Source organism: Nymphalis io, chromosome 23 (genome assembly GCF_905147045.1).
Source record: "Nymphalis io chromosome 23, ilAglIoxx1.1, whole genome shotgun sequence".
NCBI lineage: Eukaryota > Metazoa > Arthropoda > Insecta > Lepidoptera > Nymphalidae > Nymphalis > Nymphalis io.
Window position 1 is genome coordinate 7,249,688 of NC_065910.1, and position 27,066 is coordinate 7,276,753.

At 34.6% G+C, this 27,066-nt stretch overlaps 2 protein-coding genes across 2 annotated transcripts in view; one reads left to right on the forward strand and one right to left on the reverse strand.

Moving 5' to 3' along the window:
- Positions 1 to 4,690: 4,690 nt before the first annotated feature.
- On the forward strand, positions 4,691 to 6,948 carry LOC126777562 (chitin deacetylase 8-like). Its single transcript, XM_050500623.1, has 6 exons — positions 4,691 to 4,855; positions 5,017 to 5,329; positions 5,409 to 5,676; positions 5,900 to 6,086; positions 6,588 to 6,725; positions 6,874 to 6,948. The coding sequence occupies exons 1-6, from the start codon at positions 4,691 to 4,693 to the stop codon at positions 6,946 to 6,948; spliced, it is 1,146 nt and encodes a 381-aa protein (XP_050356580.1).
- Positions 6,949 to 8,699: 1,751 nt separating this feature from the next.
- LOC126777563 (protein Wnt-4-like) overlaps positions 8,700 to 27,066 on the reverse strand; it is an 82,589-nt gene continuing 64,222 nt past the window's right edge. The window contains exons 2-8 of the mRNA XM_050500624.1: positions 17,515 to 17,662; positions 13,890 to 14,010; positions 10,321 to 10,478; positions 10,022 to 10,129; positions 9,719 to 9,865; positions 9,466 to 9,593; positions 8,700 to 9,029 (exon numbers count right to left, since the gene is read on the reverse strand). Of these exons, the coding sequence (XP_050356581.1) occupies positions 8,828 to 9,029; positions 9,466 to 9,593; positions 9,719 to 9,865; positions 10,022 to 10,129; positions 10,321 to 10,478; positions 13,890 to 14,010; positions 17,515 to 17,662 (1,012 nt within the window). The 3' untranslated portion in view covers positions 8,700 to 8,827. The remainder of the gene's footprint in view (positions 9,030 to 9,465; positions 9,594 to 9,718; positions 9,866 to 10,021; positions 10,130 to 10,320; positions 10,479 to 13,889; positions 14,011 to 17,514; positions 17,663 to 27,066) is intronic.

A 27,066-nucleotide genomic window follows, 5' to 3' on the forward strand; every position in this document is an offset into this window, starting at 1 on the left:
GTCGGCTTTCTCCTGCGGACTGTGAGCTAGCGATCCGGCCGGATTTTTGAGCGTGGCAGCGCAGGTTGGCAGAAATTGTTTTGCACAGACTTGGTCAGACGCCAGAAGCTACGGGAGCCCCTAGGATGCGAAATAAGGTCATGACCAATCTGTACAATGCGCTGTGCATCCGCTCTCGTGTATGCCTTCCTACAGGACTTGGAATTTTTATTGTAGTTTGCTTTCAGTGAGTCAATGTTAGATGCCCCGCTAACGCAGCCGTTGATCCACGCGCGATATGCCGCCTGCTTAGATGGTACAGCGTCGGCACATTCACGAGTGAACCAACGGTTACGCGTACCCCTAATGATGAGATCTGAGCTAGGAATGTAGTATTCCATTCCTAACATAATCTCATCAGCAACAGCAGCGGCACTAGCTGTCGGGTCATTCCCACTGAAGCAACGTTCCTTCCAAGGGACTGACGCATAGTAATCGTGCATACCGTCCCAATCTGCCGACTTATAGTGCCAAACGCGACGTTTGCATACCGCTGATGGCGGCAGCTTGGCCTGTGGCACTTTGGTAGATATAAGGCCGTGATCCGAAGAACCAAGTGGAGCTTGAACCACAACCTGATATTCCACCGGGTGAGAAGTCAGCAGAAGATCCAGTAGAGAAGGCGCTTGCCCATCAATGTCTGGGATCCTGGTGGGCTGATCAACCAGTTGGGTCAAGTCGTGTGTGAGAGCAAAAGCATGAGCAGTTCTTCCAGCATGGTCAGTTTTGAGGGATTTCAACCATGATTCATGGTGAGCATTAAAATCCCCCAAAAACACCAATTCCGCGTTAGGAAACTGCTCTTGCGCAGCATCTGCCACCCGACTAAGATGGTCGAATAATCGGCTTGTCTCCAAGTCACCATTGTGGGATCTGTAGAGGCACACGTAGACTCGACTCTGACGAACCAGGTCCACACGTACCACCAACATGGAGAAGAAGGGGTCCTCCAAGCAGCGCAATCGGTGACAACAAACATCCGCTCTGACGAACAAGCATACTCCGGCTTTCGCTTTGAAAGATTCTTTAAGCATGTAGCCGGGATAGTTAAGGTAGCTGGTGCCGGCAGGGCGGAGTATTTGCGTCTCCGTGAGAAACAACATTGCTGGCCGTGCTGTCTCGAGATGGTGGTGGACAGCGTTGAGGTTAGCGTGGAGTCCTCGGATGTTAGAGAACTCGACCTCAAACAGCGTGGGTATGGTGGGGGTGTGCACCGCTGAACGACCGTTATTTCTTAGTTGCGCTACCATTTCGAAAAATAAGGAAAAGAGACGTGAAGCGAGCGACGTATTGCCACGATAGGGATGGGCAAAGTATGGAGGCGTGTTTACCCAAATGGTTGCCAAAAGGGAAAATGTACTGATGTACTGATCCGCCTGACGGAAGGGCCCCTGAACCCCCCCGGAAGTGGCCGCCGGGACCCCACCTTCCGGTCACCAACCGGCACGACGGTCCACCCCGAGATTATGCGTGGCCTGGTGGGGCAGCCTCGCGAGCTGGTTAGGCAGGCTCGGGCCCCTGTACTATGCCACGGGCGGCCAGCGGAACAGCCGTTTCTTCAGGTCTCCCTGTCCGGCAGGTCAATACAGTTTCCCCCGGCATTGGTTCAACAGCCGTCTCCACTGGACCAACACCCATCGCGGCAATACTCGCTCGGATACTGGCTGTACGCTGGCTGACCTCGAAACGCTGCAAGCCACTTCACGAGTTTTTCACCATGCGTACGGTGGTAACAAGCCAGGCGGATGTTAGCATCCTACCACCAGATGAGCAGATGGTCGCTCAGATATCCCTTAGTCGCCTCTAACGACACCCATGGGAAAGAGAGGGACAGTGAAATATATTCTTTCTCCGTCACTGCACGGATATAATGCATTGTTTACATTGTTATATTTAGTATTTTTCCTTTCATCTTTAAAGAGCAATGCCGTATCATCGGCAAACAATACAATGCCACAAGTACCTCATCATGCAGGAATTGCGCACCTTTCTTTGAGGTGACAACATCCCAAGCGTGATTTCAGCTGAGCCTAAACATGCGTCCAAGTGGTTGTGGCAGAGCTTCAAGTGACTGTACTGTACTGACCTGGAGATTATATCAAAGAGCTGGTCTCGTACATTGTAGCCATCTTACATCAAAAAGTGGTGTTCAAGACTAAGCTTTTTTTTTTTTTTATAGAATAGGAAGGCGGACGAGCATATGGGCCACCTGATGGTAAGTGGTCACCAACGCTCTTAGACATTGGCATTGTAAGAAATGTCAACCATCGCTTACATATCCAATGCGCCACCAACCTTGGGAACTAAGATTTTATGTCCCTTGTGCCTGTAATTACACTGGCTCACTCACCCTTCAAACCGGAACACAACAATATCAAGTATTGCTGTTTTGCGGTAGAATATCTGATGAGTGGGTGGTACCTACCCAGACGAGCTTGCACAAAGCCCTACCACCAGTAACGTCGCTTGAACTCGCCGCACTCGTAAATACTGCGCTTTGTTCAATCTGACGAGTTCGTCGTAGTCATGTATATATCTACCATAATCTCGTGAGCTCTGTCAAACACGACCCCTTCCACTCGAATAGGTTAAGATACCGCTGAGTTGTTCTTAAATTTGCATAGCAATATAAGGTACATTTTGTTCTGAATTGCTTCGAGCTGTATGCGATTAGCGCCATTTATGGCAGTGCCAGAATTTTGTCAATAACATACAAGGCTGGCACTGTAATCAATAGTAACACTTTAGTTAAGAGTAACATACGTTTTATTTATCTTTAGTATAATTAATAACTCTTTCAAAGTTGGTACTTAGATATACATATTGTTTTGGTAAATAAACTGACAAGTCATGGTTAAATATTGATAAGGCACTGTTTTATAGAATTAAATAATAATCCATTAAAATTATCATGTTATCTTAAATTCTCAATAAAATCGATATCTAATATTCAATCCAAGAATTATTTATGGACATGAAAAAGGATTTAACGATCATATTCTGATTTTAACAGTGATCATAACATAATAAATTATTATTTTGCACGACATTTCCACTGAGTTAAACCTTTTGTGATTATGAGCTAACTGGGTTCTCTGCAAGCCTTCAGACATCGACTGCGTTTTTTTCATCTACTTCTATTTACATGTTTATTATCTTTATTTGTGCGAATTTGTTTTTATACTTATAACTGACTTCAGAACATATAATTGACAAGTTCTTTGCCCAGTTTCGCAATGGTAAACTTTATTTAAATAAGGAAAGCTCTCATCTCCGCACATAGACATTGGCACGGTAAGAAATATTAAATTTCAAAACTGCTCGCTAAAAGACTCGTAGTTATTTGTTAACTATTGTTTCTGCTGTTTGAATAGGCAAGTTGTTAGCCTTATTGGGTCGGGTTTGCTTGTACCGTAGACGTGCCTGTTCGACACACCTACATAATCAACAATTATTCTACTTCAAAACTCTGTTACTGTGCTGTATTCACCTGAAATGGGGAAATTATTATTATTATTTATTCATTTAAGTAACTGAAGACTCATATACAAAATTAAAACACGGTTTTAACAAAACAAAAAATAAACACTACTATCTGCTACATATACAATTTACTGATCCAGCTGAAATTTTACAACTGCGGTTTATAAATATACATTCTAGTCTGTTAGCAATCATGTTTAGAATTCTGTTAGAGCTGGCCCGCACCCAGTGAACCAAGAATGCACACCTTTTTTTGCATTAATGCGTAAAAATAGAAAAATATATATTAAAATAGGTTTTGTAAGAATGTAGAAAAAATTAAAACCCTCTTTATATCTAAGTGACATGTAACACTGTAATAGGCTTACAAACATCATCAATTAGTTTTTATGAGTAGTATAATATTCTACTAATTTATTTTGTCATAAATAATTCATATTAAATTATATTACTACAATATGATAAAAGTCGAGATGGTCTAGTGGTTAGAACGCGTGAATCTTAACCGATGATCGTGGGTTCAAACTATTTGTTTCGCACACACATTATAAACACAAGTTAAGCACATGAAAATTCGTTGAATTTTTTTGATTGATTAATTTTTCTTTATAATTCATCTCGTGCTTGACGGTGACGGAAAACATCGTGAGGAAACCTGCATTGGAGCTTGTATTCTACCAACCTGCATAGAAGCAGCTAGGTGGAATAAGCTCCAAACCTTCTCCTCAAAAAGGGAGAGGAGGCCTTAGCCCAGCAGTGGGACATTAACAGGCTGTTACTGTAATAAGATAAAAAAACACTCGTATATTTTATTTAAATATAATGAGAATTGTTATTTTAAAATTATGTAAAACGTCACAAGAAGGATAAATTTATATGATTGGTTAGTTTAGAAATATCTCGCAGTAAAATTTGCTTTCATTGTTTCACTGATATACAGTACCAAGATGTTTTGGCAGCTCAAATGAATACGAAGGAAAAAAACAATACTTTCTGATTGAGAGCTAGCGATGATCAAACACTTGCTTTAAAAGTCTGAAAACATATTTATCAAACCAAATTTTGTATTACAAGATTAAATAATTACGAAAGATAAAGCTTATGAATATAAATACGACAAAGTGTCCATTGAGATTACTTTTGTCTATTAATTAGATCATAAAATAACATGAAGTTTGCTTCTGTTGCGTTCTCTTTGGCGCTAATTTCATTTGCATATGCCAGAGAGCTTCAATTGGCTGAGCCATGTGATGAAGAAAACTGTAAACTGCCAATGTGCAGATGTTCCTCTGTAAATATTCCAGGAGGAATAGCACCCAGGGACACCCCTCAGGTAATTACAGAATTATGTATTATGTATGAACTGGCCATAGAATTACAAAAAACATAAATTCATTGAGTGATAATCACACTATTTGAGCTTTATGAAGAGTTTATGAATTAATGTCTATCATAAAACATTATATATTATTTTATTTCATTATTTGCTTTCAGTTTGTTACCCTAACATTTGACGATGCAATCACCTCCAGCAATGTACTAACATACCGATCTCTTCTTTATAATCGAAGGAATATAAATAATTGTACCATTGGGGCTACATTTTTCTTATCACATGAATACTCTGATTATACTTTAGTCAACGAACTATACAACAGAGGTTTTGAGATCGCTCTGCACTCAATTTCCCATATAGCCGACCAAGAATACTGGAGAGACGCTACTTATGAACGACTTATGAAGGAAATCGGTGATCAAAAACGTCAAGTCGCACATTTCGCAAATATACCAATCAATTCTATTCATGGTAACTCAAGATTTACTTTTTAAATTTCATTGCTTACTAAAGTAATTAAAAAGAAAATTAATTTAAAGATATATTCCAGGATTACGAAGTCCATTCCTACAAATGTCTGGTAATTCGACATACCAAATGATGGCAAGCGCTGGTCTCACTTACGATTTAAGTTGGCCCACTATCAAATATACTAATCCTGGGCTTTGGCCGTACACGCTCCATTACGCATCTATCCAAGACTGTATCGTACCTCCTTGCCCTACCGCGTCTCTTCCTGGTTCTTGGATCATTCCTATGATATCATGGTCTGACTTGGAAGGAGTGCCTTGCTCAATGGTTGACACTTGCTACTACAAGTAAGTAATTACATCACTGCTATGATTTCAAATATAAAGTTATTCTGGGTTTCAGTGATGGATAATTATCTTGTCAATTTTTGCCAGTTAAAAGTGAACCACACATAATAGTGGACAGTTAAGAGACTGTTAAGAGACTGTTAAAATATAATATATGACGTATTCTGTCGAGCATCACTGCTAGTTCAAAGTTTAACATATTTTTGGATTATTTTATTTTCAGTCCAGGTCCTATTGATGAAGAGGGGTGGTTTAACCTTATTCTCAAAAACTTCGAAAGGCATTACCTTACTAATCGAGCACCATTTGGTTTTTATGTCCACGAGTGGTACGTTAGGGTAAACCCTGGGCTAAGGATAGCATTAACTCGCTTTTTAGACATGATTAACAACCTAAATGACGTTTTTATGGTAAATATATAATTTATTTCTATTTTGTCTAAATATGTTAACCTATTCTATTAAAAGACAATGTAATTCTGTAATATATGATTATCAGAGCGTAGACGTAAGTTAGTAAAAATGTAACATCATTATGCTGAGATGGCCTAGTAGATAGATCACGTGAATTTTAATCAAAGAAGGAAAGAAAAAGAAAGAACGTACGATCTTATTAAGAATAGATGTAATTAAGCAATGTATAAAGTATAATATTCTGTAATCACTATAAGGGTGGCATTTTCTTAAAGAAAAAACCCTCTTTAAAATAAATGAAATAAAAAAAAACTCGTGCTGGGCTGTGGGAAAAACGTCGTAAGGAACCCTGCGGGTATTTGATAATTTGCCACTTGTTTATTCACCAACCTGTACTGGGACAGCGTTTTTAATTAAGATGTCTTTTCACGTAGCCTTTTAATTAAATCATATGTTTAGAATTGCCCAAAAATTAATATGTTTTTGGTCATATTTTAGGTAAATGCCAATGAAGTCATCAACTGGGTACAAAACCCCATTCCTGTCGATCAATATGCTAAAAGACAATGTAGAAACTGGACCACTACTCAATGTCGACAAACGGCTTGCAATGCAATTACAGGCAATCATACAGAGGTGAATTCAATGCCTTATATAATATTTCAATAATTTTATTTCGACCTTCTAACTTTTTCCTCCTATTTGGTAGACACGTGGTACAATTTTCTTGTATTTTACAAGCCACACTACTCGGAGTTTTTTTAATGGATTATTCTATTTACAGAAAATTTACTACATGCGCGTCTGCAGTGACTGTCCAAGAGTATACCCGTGGGTAAATAACCCTCTTGGAGAATAAAAATCTGTATTGGTTATTGTCTCAAAGACCAATAAATACAGAAAAAAAACTAACATAAAATTCAATTTATTTATATTAATCTAAGTTTTTTTCTACGTGTTATAATTTAAATAACTTTTCAAAAAATCACTTAGAAGGACAAAACAGGTTAATGAAAGTAATAAATTTTATGATACATTTATTTATGTATTTTACATCAAATAGTAACTATTCCATATACAAAGAGATTATGCTAGAGGTCTTGATTCTAATATCCCATACATGTGTACAGTGAGCAGCCATAACATGACAATATCGCAAATATTGTCGACTGTACACAAATCATTCTTACTTATAAACATTAACATTTGGTATGGACCCATTAGGTCAATTACATTCTAATTTTTAATGCGTTCAAATTACAAAGAAATTACTTAATTGACTGAATCGTTATGAAACCGTTTGTTTTTTTTTTACTTTAATCATTAAAAGGTTAATTTCTTACTCGATTTCCAATCTTTGTTAAAAGGTTAAATAATTTAGGACCATGTATAGTACCTAGAAGCACTCCGTCATTATTATAACTCTAAGACAAAATAGTCGTCTTACGAAAAAGCCTCTTAACCTTAATATTAGAAACGGACAATACGCAAGTAGTTTTATATAAATCTAATGATTTTCCATTGATAAACGAATATTCTGTGATGTTATTATTACCATGTACTTTTTACACTGGGATATTCTAGGATCTATATAATCGGAAATTTTTATTAAATTACGAAATACTACATGTTTCGACTGGTTAAATTTTTAGTTATATATAAAACTATCACAATCTAATACAATAAATTACTAACTTAATACCGAGATTTATTTACATCAACAAATAATTCTAGAAGACTTCACGAGTCTATCGCCACCCTTGCGTTTATTGATGAAGCTGGTTAAAAAGATTCCTATCTGAGGTAGAACGTAAAAATAATTTAATTCTAATAAGTACATTTAGAGCGGGATCATTATTTACAATCAATGATTGTGTGTGATAAACGTAATACGTTGTCAAGTTTAAGAGGAGATAGATAATATTAAAGTGTATCGAATCTAGAGTCATTCTTCTTTTGTTAAGTTAACAAAATATTACATTTATCAAATCCTATTCCTGGGAATACAGTAAAAAAAATGTATTCAATTAACCTCAACAGTTTTCACTAATAACTAAAATAACCTATAACAAAAGTACTATTTACAACTTTATACAATATAAAACGTAAAATAAAATAAATTAGTTGGTAATACTGTAAAAAAAAATTTAAAGCTTACTATCAGAAAACAATTAAAATTATAAATAACTAAATACATCAGTCCGTTGATTACTTCGCAATTACTTCTATCGCATAACACGATTATCTAGCGAACGCTTTAATGATAAATATCAACAATTGCACTGTTGCACTGATTAACATCTCTCAGTGAATATATTTTAATGGAGTATTTATCAGATAATTGAAAATGTATATAATCAGATAACATTATATAATTACGTGGTACAGTTGCATTATTTCATATATAAATTAGTTCATACTTCAAATCGATTTTTTTGGTTTACCTCATTTTTGATATCCGATCAAGATTTAATTTGGCACAAATTTAAGGTACTATCGATATGATAATATTTTTCATGGAATGAAGAGATAGCATCTGTTTCCAAAATCAGATACGGCAATTATGTCGTCATACAAAAAAAATGATACTAATTACCAATTAACCCAAATTCTCGATTAGTAATTCTGACGATGCTAAACCAGAGGGCATCATATACTAGTTCCCAAAACTTTACAATTTCACATTATCAGCAGATCAAGTCTTGCCTCTTAAATGTTACAATAACGTATCTTAGTCTTTAATTACAAACGTGGTGGTCTCGTTTTGACCGGCATATCTCGCAATGGACGCGACAACACCATACGAAGCGACATCGGCACTTCTCTTCGTGATCTCTGACTCGAGTCTGGTATCCGCGGCCACAGCACAACAGTCGACAGCCATCTAATCCAGCAGATGTTCTATTGCATGTTCTACCACGTGTCCCAAGAATACCGAGTCTGTAAATAAAGTATTGATATCATTACATAATATTTTCGAAACATTTTCCATTATTCTTTTATATGTTGAATTAATTATATATATTTAGTATTTCATTTTAGTTTATATATAAAGCAAACACCTTATTAATTCATTTCCTCTTACAATTTGACTTTATTAATAAGCACTGTAAATCTTGATATTAATATATATATATATAATATATAAACTGTTGCTTATCTAATCGACTCGAATTTAAACTGCGCTGGTACACACAAATAAAGAAAACCTATATCCATTACATTAACTTAATAAGGAGATAAGTTAGAATCCCGGATACTATTCCAGAAAATTGGAAAGGCTATTTAATAAAAATGACATGTTAATAAGAAATCATATATATATATATATATATATATATATATATATATATATATATATATAGTAATGACTTACTCATCGTTCGGTTCACAATAATCAGGAGAATCCTCGAGGTAAACTAAGTCCGTTTTGTTTGGTTTCTTCATGTCTGCGTGTATTGGTCGTAACTTCCTGATATTTTTCCCCCTTTTTCTTTCAACAATCTACAAAAAAAGTCAATAAGCATAAGCAAAATTAAATAGGATCAATCTTAAAAAGTAATAAATATAAATATTATTTTTACTAATTAAGCTTGATATAATAAAACAAACTGATGAATAAAAATTACCTTAACATGCGACGCGCCTTCATATCGTGTGCTTAAAGAGTCACCGACGATCCTCAGTTGTGGTAGACGCCGCCAGCACACCCGCACCGAACACGAACCGGACATACCATGGCATTTGCAGACACGCTGCATACGACCACGAACAGCCTGAATGGTTTAACAACCGATAATTAGTTAAAAAATTATTTATCAGAAGGAAAAAAATGGATAAATTACATCTACAATGGCACCGCTTGTTAACATGTTAAAACTTAACTGACAGGTAGGTTAAGCAAATATGTCGCATATTGTTCAATAGCTCACCCTGCGTCCAGCTTCATTGTTATGCAGGTTCATTATTCCTTCATCGCTTTCCTTGTCTTCTTTAACATCAACGAAATCTCGACTAAACTTTTCACCATATCTTATGTCCTGAAAAACAGAAATAGAAATTTAATTATTATTAAAAAAGTAATAATCATTTCTTATTGGTTGTTAAAACTTTTGTAGTGTTTTCTTTTTCAACTTCATTATCACATTGACGTGATGCATTTGTTAATGATCGTCAGTTACATATTAATTTCATGAATATAAATAATTTTTATATGTTACGTGTATATTACCTCAGAACATCCACCCCACTGCCAATGTCGAGGAGTGCGTTTTCTCACGCGAGCATCACAAGAACATTCGTTTAATTCGCCCCGGCTACATGCACGTGCCACGGCATGAGCCAATGCCGCCGCCGAGAGTGCATGGACAAATGCAGATTCACGGGATTCTGTAACGTAATAAATTTAATTTAGGTTTGTGGTCCTTATGTTTCTTTTGTACGTGATTTTCGGTTTTAATGAGAACAAGTTTTACCTTACAAGTTACTTTGTAGATAGTTCTAGAACAATTTGATTGATCAAAGCGGTATACTCGAATGGTAAGAATCCGATTACTTTAAAGTGAAAAAATTTATGTAAAATTGTATATTTGACATATGGCTTCATGACCTCAACTAAAAGACTTGTAGAAAAAGTTCACTGACCGACCGTATTTGGACTAGACCAGTAACAAAGATCCCTGCATAGTCGTTTTAAGGTAAAAAAAATCAACAATTCTTGATTTCATACAGAGTGCTATAGTTCAATTAATGCTGGTTATGTTATTAGTAGTATATGTTAAACAAACTGAGCGGCTCCGTCAACAAGTACACACGTGATCCCAGTAATCGACATTTCAAAATAAACAAGATACATGAAGAGAAGAAATTCCTTGAACACAAACTTGAAGTGGACTATCCGATATTTCTGACATGAAACATAGTTCATAAGGCGTATTTAGAATAAACAGTTTATTTTAGTTACGTTAATTACTTATCGTTTTAAAATTTATTTTCGGTTCCATAAAGTCTTTTTAAGATTACAAAAATTGGTATATGGTAATTTTACTTACGAATTGTACTTAAGAACTTCTTTGTTTTAAAATTTATTCTTTTATACGATGTAGATTATACAGAAAAGAATCGACAAGAAATTCAGTAGTTACTCTATTCAATTTATTTACATAAGTATATATGTAAATGAAATGGAATTTTATTACAATTAATCTTAAAGGAAAATAAACGAATACTATTTCCACAGTTTCAGCGAGTAATGCCTTATTTATCAAAAAATATTTTATATGTGAATTAAATTAATTGAGTGATAACTTGGTTATTGCTTTTAATATGTCAATTGAATATTCATGCCTACTCGAGTTCCCAACTAATAAATCTTGATGCAATATTTTAAGGATTAACGCCAATTGTAAAAAAAACAATTCGAATTTGGAATGATTTATATATCTGTTACATATTTAAAATGGAGGTGATGATGTTAAAATCTGACAAGATTGAAGAAATTTAAAAACAGAACATTTGAATTCAATGATATTATCGGATATTCAAATCGCATTTTAAAGTCTGTTACGATGTTAATGGATTGCATATCACAATATATTTATACGAAAACGTCAGCCAGACAGATGTTACAGCTGCTTATATTCTAATTTCTGAATGAAGGAATCTTTGCATCAATCGTAGTCTGGATATTATTCACATCCAATTTGTTTATGATATTCCAAATTTTGAAATCATTTATCAAATCACTTTAAAAAAAATTGTTCCAATTTTAAAATTGAATTTTGTAAATACGAACGAACTGTAGAAAAAAAAACAGATAAACATATAATAACAGTAAAAGAGGAAACAGTGTTTAGCGTTAATGCAATTTTTTTTAATAGAATATTAAAAATATTATATATTGTTTTATGTTTCAATTTCGAATGCAAGAATTTGATTGAGAATTTCGAAAGAAGAAACAATTCGATTCAGAAATTTGAAATTAGAACAATGAATGATTAACGCTGATTCAGATGTTATTCAGCTTCAAGTAAATCTAGAGTTAAGATTCAAATATAAACAGTACTGACGAAAGAGATCGTTCGAAAGCCATACAAAACATCAAAGAGCATGTGCGATTCACTTAACAGATCCTTTGAACTTGCCTCGCCGAGGTAAAGGATTGTAGGCAACCGATTGTTATTTAAGTGTAAACATTTCGCTTTGAATCGCGTACGGAACGGAAATTTTAAATTTTACGACGATGTTCAGTGTAATTTATGCGTGGAATGTCAACGGATTCTGATATCACAGGATATTTATTATCAAAACGTAATATGTAGCTGTTAGATTAGTACTATATGTGTGGTTTATTTTCAACTTTATTTGAAAAGTATTATTGTGTATTATTATTATCAGCATTACGGCGAAATTATTTAGATATTTGTCTTTTTAGATTTTATATTGTCAAAGACCTTAGAAATTCTACTTTTTTCGTAATTCGAACATATTAATGATTCGCTCAAAATGGTGTCATTGCGTTTATATAGTTGGTTTAATAATTTTTAGAATGTGCATTATTAATTGATGCTAAAATTAGCAAAATATAAAACTTAAAATTTTATTTTATTTTTTATAGTATCTTAAAAAAAATTGTAAGAAGAATATACTAAAAAAATTATAAAAACAATTGAATCAACACGTTTATTTGATTACATACAATTTAAAGTGGCAATAATTGGCTTTGGCACCCTATCTATAAGCGTCAGTTCATAAATACCTCTTTAGTATTGCATACGTATTGAGAACTAATGACGATATCAACTTCAAGCCAATTCCATTTGAAGTACAATTACACAAATAAATGATTAATGTTTCGTTAAAGTTTTTAATAATAATCACAATTCCGATAAAATTTACAAGTGACATCACCTCGTGTATGGGCTTAGTTAGGGTAACGGTCCCATGAATGAATAATAAATGTCGTTAAAAAATAATGCAGTGTCACAATAGTACCAAAAACCTTCTCATCAAAAAGAGGAGAGGAGGCCTTTAGCCCAGCAGTGGGACATTCACAGGCTGTTACGGTTACACAATAGTACAGTACAGTAACAGCCTGTTAATGTCCCACTGCTGGGCTAAGACCTCCCCTCCCTTTTAAGGAGAAGGTTTGGAGCTTATTGCACCACGCTGCTCCAATACGGTTTGGTAGAATACACATGTGGCATAATTTCAATGAAATTAGACACATGTAGGTTTCCTCACGATGTTTTTCTTCACCGTCAAGCACGAGATGAATTATAAACACAAATTAATCACATGAAAATTCAGTGGTGCTTGCCCGGGTTTGATCCCACGATCATCGGTTAAGATTCATGCGTTCTAACCACTAGGCCATCTCGGCTTACACAATAATCACACAATATTATTGTTTATTTTTATTAGATCACTAGCAAAGTACACACAAACACATGAAAGTACAGAGTTTACAAAACAAAGACAAATATCGATGATAACCGAATGAACAATAAGACAACAGACTCATTAACAAAACAGATTATATTAATGTGTATATATATTTATAACGCACAGGTATATGAAACATTAGGATGAGACTTTTAAAATACTCACTTGATATTATATATTGACTTCTATTAAAATATGAATGATATAATTATGTAATTATTAAGTAATCTTTCTGGATTGATACTTATTACTGTCTATGGGCGATTGTCAGCCAGGCTGGCAAAGATTGCTCATGAACCAGACAGCAATACTAAATAAAAATATATAAGGGAGATATATATATATATCGACACTTACTAAATTTTAGCACCCCTCCGAATATGTCAGTGCTGTTGTCAACGGTGCTGCAGTTCCAACGACTGTTACGGAATTGGTGCTGACATTCCTCGACCGCTTGCTGCGCTCCAGTTTGGAGGACCTGGACAAAATCGATATTACAATAAACTAGAATGAATACGTGTTATCTATACATATAATTAAGCAGCAGAAACCGTCTGTATATTGAATATTGAATAAAAGGTAAGAAAGAGATCACGAAAATGGTTTTTATCTCTGTCTGTATTTACACACTAATCTCCGAAACTATTGTATGGATTTTCTTACGGTTGGAACAGGTAATTTAAACTCAGCTTGGAGTAATTATTTTTTTTTAAGCCTTTTGCCGTCCACTGCTGGACGAAAGCCTCCCCCATAGTCCTTCTTAGTTCGATGAAAAGGCTCGACTGGAGTGAGATCGGACGCAGAACAAACGGACTTACGTGCTTATTAAAGCACGGGATTGTTACAACGATTTAAATATAAAGCGAGCTCGAATTTAGGTCATCAGGTATCTTAACGAACAGAATGTCGAGATCACATAGCAAACTTGCAAAGAATGTATTTAAAAAAATAGTTATGTCATATTGTAATCAGATGTCAATTGCTACTCTACATGTTACCCATGTTTTAAATTTTACTTTATTCTTATAATATTTTTTTTTAAATTATAATAGGTGTGCAGACTACCAAATGGGTAATTGATGATAGGTGGTCACCATCCATAGACCACCCATAGACCTCAGTGCTGTAATAATTGCATTAACTTGTAATAACACTGGCTCACTCATCCTTCAAACCAGAAAATAACAATATTAACTATTTCTGTTTGGCGGTAGAAAATGTGATGAGTGGGTGGTGGGTGATACTCAGGCTGGCTTGCAGCATCTCCCACTCTCCCCTACTTACGATTTTAATCAAAAGGAAAGAGTACATTAAAAACAATGCAGGTAATTATTCGTAATTTAAAATCTCTAGCACTCTGCTATAAGATCACTTGAATATAAACTGAACTACTAACAGTATGAATAATCGTTGCCTTTGATTTCGTCGTCACGTTTCTAAACTGAACACGCATAAGATATTCATGTTTATCTTAACTTATCCGCTCGCTTTGCTAAACTAAACTATAATATTTATTTATTTGGCACACAATCAATAACAGACATTAACTGTATATTAATATTGTATAATATTTTATATTACCTGATATATAACCTCTTTACTTATTTAATTTATTTAAGCTAAGACAAAACTTTTTATGGTATTAAGTACAAAAAAATTCTAGGTTATAGTTAGCTCCTGAGAATTTCTCAATAGAAAAACCCAATTACATTCTATTAGCCATATCCGAGATTTGAACCCTGAAATCTGCGTTGCGGTTTGAATGGGGATCTTGTGTAACTACAGGCATATAGCATTTTAGTTCTCAAGGTTGGTTGGCATTGGCGATGTACGGAATGGTTATTTTTTTACATCGCCTATATCTATGGGCGGTGATGACCACTTAGCATCAGGTGACCCATTTGCCATTATATAAATAGAAAGAAGTATACAGTAGAGGAATGAAATAATGTAAAGGTATATTGACAGCTCCTAGCTTTTTACTAGTCACAAGAGTGATGTTTAGTATATTTAGCAAACTAGACATTTACTATAATTTGCCATATTTATTTTCTATTGGTGATTACGTATTATGTTATGTAATTATTGGTATGCATGTGTGAGTATACCAACTGAAATTTCAATTTTATAATATAAACCAAAGTTTAGTCTGCAAGAAATTATATATGTGTATGTACAAATTGCTTTTATATTGTCATTAACAAGCAGGCGATAACTGTCTCATTGTTGGGCTAAAAAGCCTGCTCTCGTAAGAAGAAGCCTATTCCACCACCCTGTTCCATTGCGGTATGGTGTCACCATCCTATATATGTAAACGATGTTTTCCTTCACAGCCAAACCAGAGATGAATTATAAACACAAATTCTTCACCTGAAAATTCAGCGGTGCTAGCCCGAGTTTGAACTCTCAACCATATAAAGATAAGGTAAAGATGTGTTCCCATGTTCTTATAACGAGGCCATCTGAGCTTATTATTGAATAAAAATTCTTTAATATAGGTAACAGAGGAAACTAAATGCAACCGAATTTAAAATAAAATAAAAAGCTAGATTAATAAATAAGGAAATGTCGAATCACTAACATTTAAATACATTACCATTCTTATCTTAACCATATCGAGTACAAAATTAAAAATATAATAATATAATTCAAAAACCAAAAAAGGTTTTATTTGTCACATAATTTGTAGAATGAAGACGAAATAAAATTCAAAACTCATGCCTTTAACAATGTTAGTATACTTAAAAAGACGTACAAATAGAATAAAAATCATACATTTTATCGCTTAATGTAAAATCGAAACCGAGACTACTTGCAGCAAATAGCTTGAAGGAATTTTATTATGTACACATTCTTGAGCTAAAGTCCAGTGTATAAAGTTTTTATTTCATTATTAGTACCTTAGTTGATTGCGCTAATGAGTCGCTTCCATTTAAAATGTCCGTTAATTACTGATCGGTTGGTAATCGTGATACGTTAAATGTTTAATGTAACTTTACATTGGAATGCTTAAAATTTCAAAGAAAGTTTTCTTTTTTTTTGTAGATTTCGTAGGCGGACGTGCAAATGGGCCACCTAATGGTAAGTGGTCACCACCGCCCATATTTGGCATTGAAAGAAACGTTAACCATCGCTTAAATCGCCAATACGCCACCACCATTGTGCCTGTAATTACACTAGCTCACACACCCTTTCACTGTAGTAAAAACTATATTAAATTATCTAAATAACATTTTTAAGCGCTACAGCGGCTATTTGAGGTTGAAATTCTTTATAATTGTGAAATAGGTCTAGTAGTGTGGCAAAATGTACCAATTTACATTATTACAAAAGTTACTTCCAACGTGATCGCTTTTCAACTTCATAAAATGCAATAATTATTTATGTCAAATTTGTCCTTACATTAGGACGTTGATCTGAAAATATTAAGTTAATCTTAATTTGAACTAAAACCGGGTAGTTAATGTTACGTTTTATGGGTTGATTCATTTTAATTCACCTGAATATTTTAATATAAAATTCAATAATGAATTATTATCTATATACATAAAAAACAACGTTATATAATGTATTACTAATATAAACTTGCACCAATTATTCTAAATTAATTTTTACTCCAAATAAAACTTGAATAGAGCTTATATGTTTTCAAAAACAGTACGTAGGCGACCGAGTTCAGGTCTAATCGGTTGTAAAATACGGCATTTTTTGGTAAATAAAAGCAAAACTATCTAAATACAAAATTTAAGGCGAATCTTTAGAGCCGTTTCCGAGATACATGAAATAAATTTACATACATTCAATAATTACTCATTTAATATTATTCGAAGACGTGTATTTGCTTCAGCGGTTGAAAGGCGCACTAGGCAGACTTTAATCGCGTAAAATTGTGCTCATTACGTGAAAACAAGTTAATGGGTTTGAATATCACGATAATAGCTTATAAATTGTGTGAACATATTTAATGAACTGGGAGACCTACCTGTACCATTTTATCAGACAGCATGCAAAGTTGTTTTTGTCTCTCGACGAGGTACTCCAGTCGCTGACAGCTCTCTTTATGCAGTGATATAAACGTTTCCAGCGACGTGTTCGATATTTGAACGGGTCGGACTGGGGCTGCCAAGTTCCTGAAACGAAAAAAAAAACATTTATTATACTTGAAATATTATTAAGTTTCTACTATTCTTAACAAAAATAAATATTAAAACGAACACATTATGCGTATTAAACAACGAGATACCTTTAGAAGTGGGTAATGTATCTCGTTATTCTTGAACGAAAGCAAACACCGCATCCCGGTTCTTAGCAAACATTGTAGACAGGATGATTGTTAGTGAAATAAACATAGCTAATTTGCTTGTTCTGCAATTCCAACAGCTCAAGAACCGAGAACGAGTTCCGTACAATAAATAACAATGTTAAAACATCATCGTCCGACAATTCAAATGAAGAGAGCTTAGTAGGAGAACCCTCGTAAACAATGCATGTAAGCTAAGGTAATTAGTCTCGAGACGTCCGCTCCGTACGAACTCCGGTACTCGAATGAGAAATGCCACTCGAAGAAAACAAAACTCGCTATTACCTACCCTCCGCTTTTGTTTGAAAAAAATCTCTATTCAAACCGGCCAATGGGAACGGGCGCGCCACAGTACGTTGATTGGCCGACGACCTCCCTTGAGTGCAAGTGGAAATAAAAAGTGCTTGGGTAAATGAGGCGTGCTGTCTCATTTCGTCTTAGGAGGATGGTATATGTCTGTTCCGCTCGGTTTTTCGTTTTAATTGCAAACATGAGAGGATGTGTAAAGGGTTGTGAGACCTTGAGTGCCGCACGTGCAGAGGCTGCGGCTCGGGGAAGCGCATTCAACTTGTTTAAATAGGGAGAAGGAGTCTTGTTTATGTCATCCATGTTGTCAGATGGGGGTTACAGCGTAATATTTCTGTATGGCCGTAGCTACCTAGATTCATTATGTGGGTCAATTAAAATTAAGTGCCTTCTCCTAGTTACAATGCTTAAGCACTTTTCGCGTGGTTTTTTTTTCTATTCTTGGCACGAATCATATATTATGTCAATCAGATAAAGTCGTTATTAATTGGCATTTATTTATTTTGTTTTAGAAAAAATAAAAGAAAGTTCTTACTTGCGTTTTAAATAATAATTAAATAAGCAACCTTTTTAGGACTAGTATCGTCTGTGGTCAAAATTTACAATTTATTTTTTACAAAATTCAACACTTTTTTTTCAAATCTACAGCACTTTTGATGTCTACCCTTATTTTATAATATACTTTTTTTACGTTCATGTGTCCATATTTTGTCAAAAGTACAATAATAGCCAAACTATAACATCATTTAAAATATTCTCACTGAACATTACAATAATCGAATTTTACATAATTTTATTTATCGATCTATTTACATCAACATAATAATTAAGAACTATTTCTAATAGAGTTAAGTAATTTTTAACGACCGCTTGCCATGGAAGTTGTAATGACAGGATATTGTACAATCAATCAGTGTTGCGGGAAGTAAAAATTAAATAGTAGCGTGTTTTGAGGCAATAAGCTGGCAACCCTGAGTAATTGTTACCCACTTAACGCCTACCGATTAATACCTTTCAAAGATCAACGGCGCTGTGACTGCATTAACCGACAAATGACTAATTATAACCATGTTACTAAATAAAAAACAAAACCTTGCCAAAACTGAATTAAAAAATATATTTATGTAACTCGGGTTTGTAAGGAGTCTACCGATTACTCATACATGCAAATCTGTTCAGATTTTACAACTTATGGTGGATTAAAGAAACTCACTTACATAGATATACCCTTTTTATGTAAAAGAGGGCTAACGGGCAAGAAGCTCACATGGAGAGTGGCTACCACCGCCCATTCACACCTGCAGCACTGAAGGGCTTACAGGAGCTTAGCTTTTAAGGAATGAAATGAAATACCCCCGGCGAAATTACTTTACACTCATTTTTGGGCTGTTGTGTAAAAAATAATGTTAATATTTTAAATTTGGTTAATGTTGGCTTTTACTTCTTTCTTACCGGAACAAAGCGAGGTATGGACATGATGGGATACAAAACGATTAAAAATGCTACTTTTTACTAATTATTAATGATTCTTTACAGACTAAGCGTCCGAGCCTATTTTAAGCTTAAGTGTTAGGTTTAAGCGTAATAGTTAATTGTGTAAGTGGTCACCGCCAACTATAGGTATTGCTACTGTAACAGCCTGTGAATGTCCCACTGCTGGGCTAAAGGCCTCCTCTCCTCTTTTTGAGGAGAAGGTTTGGAGCTTATTCCACCACGCTGCTCCAATGCGGGTTGGTGGAATACACATGTGGCAGAATTTCAGTGAAATTAGACACATGCAGGTTTCCTCACGATGTTTTCCTTCACCGTAAAGCACGAGATGAATTATAATCACAAATTAAGCACATGAAAATTCAGTGGTGCTTGCCCGGGTTTGAACCCACGATCATCGGTTAAGATTCACATGTTCTTACCACTGGGCCATCTCGGCTCTTAAAAAATAAATAGGTATAATAGGTATTGCTAATGTAAGAAATATTACATGTTCCTCACGTCGCCAAAGCCCTACCAACCCTGAGAACTAAGATGTTGTTTTTGTTATGCCTTACGCAAGGGACATATCACATGACATTTTAGTTCCCAAACTACATTTGTCAGTCTGCCAACCTAATAAATTAAAAGTGACGGTAAAGTGATGAACCGAATTTGAACCTTCGACCTTTGAAAGCGTTTTATACAATCAGCTGTCTCGGCGCTTCTAGAAATTGTATAAATTAAAGCTTAAACGAAAATCCTACACGAGTATAAAATACAGTATGTTTTAAAATATTGTGGTCATAGCATTCTATCGTTTATAGCTCAATTCGCATCTTAGTGTGAAAATTTTTAGTGTACATTTTTAATTTGAACCTTATCATTATGGGTCACAAAGTTTTAAATCCTTTGACATTCTTCAATTTGGTTAGTTTAACCTGTGAATATTACAAAAACTGACCCCCATAAGCGGTACAACTGCTATTGACGCTAATAGTTGCTTTTTTTAACAAATTACTACTGAAGAATTATCTATTGAAAATGTCAACATTGAGCAATAGGCTTACGTTAAAAATCCAAATTTATTCGGTCGTATTTATAACTATATTTAGCGAATGTCAAGTAAACAAGTGATCTCCCTTTCTGACATCATTCATTTGTTATTCGAAAGAGAAAGAAGAAGATACTAGCATTGTTTTACTAATCACCTCCCTAAGCAACATTTATATATCGAAAATGAGTGTTACACTTTCGTCTTAACCTTTTTTTTTAATAGTATAGGTAGGTAGACGAGCATATGGGCTTCCTTTTGGTAAGTGGTCACCAAAGCAACCACAGACATTGGCATTATAAGATATGTTAACCATCGCTTACATCAACCACTAATCTTGGGAACTAAGATGTTATGTCCCTTGTGCCTGTCATTACACTGGCGCATTCACCCTTCAAACCGGAACAAACAATACCAAGTACTGCTGTTTTGCGGTAGAATATCTGATGAGTGGATGGTACCTACCAACACAAACTTGCACAAAGCCCTACCATCAGTAAAACCGATCTTCATGAAATTTTGCATACCCGTTGTCAGGAGTACAGAAAAGGACATAGAGTATCTAAAACTCTCCCCTCCTTTGTAGGCGAAACCGCGGGCAGAAACTAGTAAGTAAAATAAATAAATAAATAAATTAAATACACATTGTAAGACCGTGAACACAATATTTGAAATATTTTGTAATTTTTTCAATATTTTTATACTAGTCAAGAAGATGTATACAAAAATTCCTTCAAAATAAATTATTATTAAAAATCATTCGATCGAAAATTATTTAGAAGATGTAGTTACCTAGGACCCTACCATGACAAAATGTTCCATAGCAAAGGGTCTTTTATGGTGCCGCGACGCGTAAAATTGTATTTAAAATCTTACCGTTCTAAAGGAGCGAACACACCTGCGCGTCCAAGCAACCGTGACGTGAGACTATTTCTTTTTATTTAGCTCAAAGCAGATGGGCCATCTGATCTAAAGAAGTGGTCTATGCCAATGAGTAAACCATGTTATTTTATATGTGTTTCTTAGGTTGTAATTAGACACACTTAACCTTAAGAACCGAGTTCGTCCAGTGGCTAGAACACGTGAATTTCAACCGATAAACATGGGTGCAAAGCCGTGCAAGCACCACTGATTAATTTAGTGGTTGGCGGTAACGGAAATCATCGTGTCTAATTTCTATATATGTATCTAACAACCCGCATTGTAGAAGAGTCGTGGAAAAATCTCCAAAACTTCTCTACAAAGGGCCTAAGCCTAGCAGTAGGACATTAACAGGCTGTTACTTTTTTATTTAACAGCCGAAGTGGCCCAGTGACCAGAGGAAGTAATCTGCATCGAAGAATTCAGATTGAAATCCGAACAAGCACCATGAAATTTAATAAAGATACCTGCGTGTTTCGGATAAAAATCTGCCACATGCGCCACCGAACCACATCGGAACAGCGAAGTGGAATAAGTTCCAAGCCCTGTCCTCAAAAAGAATTGAGACCTTTAACGGTAGGGTATTAACAGCTCGTTTGTTGTGACATTACTCACACTTATGCAATGTTACTATGTATTTTTATGTATGTACACGTGTAGCACAAATTCTTGGCTTGCTGATGTGTTAACCCTTTACTATGAGGTGAGTTCGTCAAAACGTTATTATTTGTGTTGCTATTGAACTTACTGTCTTTTGAAAAGGACTAGTTAGTGTTGAATAACATTTCCTATTCTACGGAGTATATTACGCTCAAAATGTGGATTATGCTTTTATTAACTAGGTTTTTAAATTATATTAGTTAGTTTAATAAATTAATACATGCGAGCAAAGCCAATGTGCAATCAGATTAGTAATGACCACGATTCATTAATATGACACGGCCAGAAGTTTAAGCTCTTCTTAACGTCAATTCGATGGTAAATCAAATGAAAAATATCTTTCATTCAAAAATACTTTGAACCGTCATTTCAAATTATAATATTTATTAAAGCGAAAAAAATCTTGAGTACTTTTTTCCACTTTTAATTAACTATGGGATAATTGAATAATCGTGGGATAACAGATGTTATGAACTGTGTACAGACTGACAGACAGTACACATAAATAGGTGGATGGACGAGCAAATGGTCGACCTGTTGGTAATTGGTCATCAGCGACACTGGCGCAGTAAGAAATATTAACCATTCCATCACCAATGTTCCACTAATAATGGAAATGTTATGTCCCTTTTTTCTTAAGTTTTACTGGCTCACACACCCTTCCAACCGGAACAGAACAATACTGTTTGGCGGTAGAATATTTGATGAGTGGGTGTAACCTACCCAGAATGGCTTGACCACCAAATTATTTATATTAGCTTATATAATTACATAGTAATATAAAGTCTTAATATTTTGCGACAAAATCAGTGATGGGTGAGAATCCCCTACACAAGCACAGCGACACCTTGAATTTTAATTTTTTTCTAAACATTTTGTTAAAATACTAATGATGAAGAAAACATTTTTACTTTTAACTTTTTACGACCGTTTTAAAGAGCTCAGAAGTGTAAAAACATTCTTTAAAATGTTTTTCATGTAATTAGCCTAAATATGTTATCTATACAGGAAGGCTGATAGCTGACTAAATGATGTAAAAGCATAATTAAGCACCCATAACTCAACGGTGTACAATATATAGCTATATAAAGGTCGCAGGTTCAATCCTGTACAGTAACAGTAACAGCCTGTAAATTTCCCACTGCTGGGCTAAGGCCTCCTCTCCTTTTTGACGAGAAGGTAGCTCATTCCACCACGCTGCTCCATTGCGGGTTGGTGGAATACGCATGTGACAGAATTTCAGTGAAATTGGGTACATGCAGGTTTCCTCACGATGTTTTCCTTCACCGTATAGCACGAGATGAATTATAATCACAAATTACGCACATGAAAATTCAGTGGTGCTTGCCCGGTTTTGAACCCACGATCATCGGTTAAGATTCACGCATTCTTACCACTGGGCTATCTCGGCTTTTTTGTCCTCCTCCTCCTATAAAAATATTGGTACTAGAAAAATCTCCGACACTGCATATGTATTATTTTAGACAGACATTTTTATTTAATATGATGCATTGCTCTTGCTTGTGCCTCGTGTGAGTTTTTTTAAGTATTTTATAGCGATGACTTTAACTGGAATTTGTCTGATATAGCATTCTTTATTCTCTCACTCTCATATTCCGATGTAACATGACTGGAGAGTGACTTAATTTGTTTTAGAGCAAACAGTATGACTGTTAAGTCAGTAACAGCCCAAAAATATTCCACGGCTGGACAAACGATTTTAAAGAGCGATTTTATTTCTCGCAATGTTTTATTTTTCGTAGCCGAGTACGAGTTATAAACACAGATTATAACTCAGTAGAACTTGCTTGTATTCGAACACGTGATTTAAAGTTTAGATCAACAAGTTCCATCGACTGGGCCATGTTGGCTATGTAGAACAGGAGATAGCACAGAATTCCTTTCAACGTGAAGGTTTTATGTTCGATGCGATGTTTTACTTCAATTAGTATAAATTAATTTAAAAACGAAATAATGCTCGGTTCAATATGAAACAGTCTTCGGGTTCTAATTTTAAAAAGTTATAATATGTGATTTAAACAATTATTTTAAAATTAAATATCGACCAAGTTTTTATTATGTTATAAAAAAATATTTTTTTTAATCAATTATACAAAAAGGGGGTCCGACACTTTTTTGTGTCATCTTAACATTAATTAAAAAACATACACAATCTGATTTATTTTAAATTTAAATAGACGTAATTAAAATTTATAATTATTTATTAAGAATAATATAATAAAAGTGTAAGAAAAATAATAGTGAGTGTGAGAACTGAATATATTGAAATATTTGTAAGTAAATAAGAAATTTTAAATTATTTATTATTAAATAGCAACATTTGTCCTTTCTGGGGAATGCCATTAGGGCTTTAGTTTAGCTTAGTATTGTTGCGTTCTGGTTTGAAGATTGAGTGAACGAGTGTAACTACAGACACCAGGAACATAACATCTTAGTTCCTAAAGTTTGCTTATGCAGATATTTTTCAAAATTAGAATCTTTGTTTTTTTATTTTATTTGACGATCAGTAAATTATAACTGCATGGACGAGACGGCCTAGTGATAAGAACACGTGAATCTTAACCGATGATCGTGGGTTCAAACCCGGGCAAGCACCACTGAATTTTCATGTGCTTAATTTGTGTTTATAATTCATCTCGTGCTTAACGGTGAAGGAAAACATCGTGAGGAAACCTGCATGTGTCTAATTTCATTGAAATTCTGCCACATGTGTATTCTACCAACCCGCATTGGAGCAGCGTGGTGGAATAAGCTCCAAACCTTCTCCTCAAAAGGGAGAGGAGGCCTTAGCCCAGCAGTGGGACATTAACAGGCTGTTACTGTAAATTATAGCTGACTGATTGTCACTTATATACTTACCTACACTTTCACAGGCTTAATTAAGTCCGTAGTTAATTTTCGAGCAAATTTTTAAGTTATTCTTATCAGCGGATACAGGTAGAGTGTTCTCTCGCAATATTGAAATGTGGATAAGGCTTATCTCGTTATGAAATTATTATTATACGTGTTGACTTTACTTGTGTCACACATTACTGACTGACATAATAATAATCTAATGTTTTTTTCCATTTGGAAGACGGAAGAGCTATTGGGTAAATCGATGGTATAATTTTTCTATTTAATACAATTTTAATACAATTTATACTATAATATATTTCACATATAGTATAAATTGTTATTTATTTAAATCTGGTTGTTTTTTATTTCACTGTATTAGTATAGTTTATCTGCATTGTATTCTGTTACATATGTACTTTTCTTACTGTAAAATTAAAGTAAGAGTCTATAAGTGTCTCACTTCTGCGCAAATGTTTTGGGAAGATGGTTTGCAGCTTAACCTATTTTAGTTCACGTGTTCTAGCTAGATACTACTTTGAAAAATAAGTTGAGCCTGTTGAGTATAACAAAAAAGCTCTCGCTTACGTTGTCATTCGTCATAGAAATGACTGTTACCATATTCGTTATAATTAAAGGTATTAGAGGTGGTTTTCCACTTTTCAATACTCGTCAGAGCTGACTCATAGTTCAGCCCCTTGTTGCACGTTATTTGGCAATAAATACAGCGATGCTTATTAACTCATTCGAAAGGGCTAAGCAGCATTCATTTTATTCGGTTATTTGTTATAATATGACTTAATTAAGAAGTCACATAATTCATAATTGCATCGCAATATTGCAATCGCATAATTGAATGAAATAAGTGTAACTTTATTTGCTATCATACAATGAGGGTAAAAACGAATTGGCACGATGCGAATCCGCAACGTAGAGTTGATTTCGTGCGGTCAAGCGTCTCTAACATGGTACGGGTACATATTACATCTCTAATGAATCAATTCGCAAGTTCTTACGATGCGTCGTACGAGCTCATACATTTCTGCATTGCTACGTCAAACACAAATGCTATCCTATTTTTGTGTTTCGACCCTAAGCTTAAAATTAAGATCGATTCAAATATATATGGATGTTATATCATAAAAAAAACGGTTCGTGATTTGTTTTTTATTTTAACAGGATTAATATAACATAACAATGAAACGCAACCAATTGACTTCTCTCACTCAATTCTAAAATCTATGTTAAGGATACCTATTCCATTCAGTGATTGTCATATGTCAGAAGTGACTGTTATATATTTAATAATAACCTTAGATAAGAAATTAAAAAATAACAAGAATAATGTCAAATTTGTTTTTTTTTAATTTCATTAGTTACATCTAAAGATAAAAGCATAATGTGGAAAGCCCTTTGACAAAAGCAAGCAATTCCTAAGCAGGTAACATACTGTCCTAGATTAGAAAATAAATGAACCCAAGTTGCTTATGCTCGTTATACTTCTAAGTATCATTCATATGACTTAGTAATGAAGTTGCCGAGAGCCATTACGGCCTCGTTGAAGTTGTTGAGCGAAGATTTCTTTATGCTGTTATACTGAGTGTATTAAAAGTTACATTTTCTTGGACTGACATAGAGTACTATATAAAAATTGAGGACGGCTTAATGAGAACTCGAGAGGTTATTAGAATACGCGATAGTCAGCTTTTTTATGTACGAGCTGCTCAGCGCCGTTTCTTACGTGTTAGACGTTACTGCTCCGCCCCTTTGGATTGTAGCGTAGTCATATAGTTAATACACTTTCAAATCGCAAAAACGTCTTAGATTAGTGGGTTTAAAAAACAAATTTTCATCTATTGGTATAAATAATATTTCAGCAGCACCAAAAGAAACACCTTTTTTAAGAGGGGGCAAATTGGCTTCACGATAACCTGATGGAATATTCGTCTACATAAAAAAATCTCCAA

What these genes read in the sequence shown, in the direction of transcription:
- LOC126777562 (XM_050500623.1), top strand. Translation starts at nt 4,691, where the DNA reads ATGAAGTTTGCTTCTGTTGCGTTCTCTTTGGCGCTAATTTCATTTGCA. An exon ending in CACCCAGGGACACCCCTCAG is followed by an intron (nt 4,856 to 5,016) that starts GTAATTACAGAA and finishes ATTTGCTTTCAG; the next exon opens with TTTGTTACCCTAACATTTGA. An exon ending in TTACAGGCAATCATACAGAG is followed by an intron (nt 6,726 to 6,873) that starts GTGAATTCAATG and finishes TTCTATTTACAG; the next exon opens with AAAATTTACTACATGCGCGT.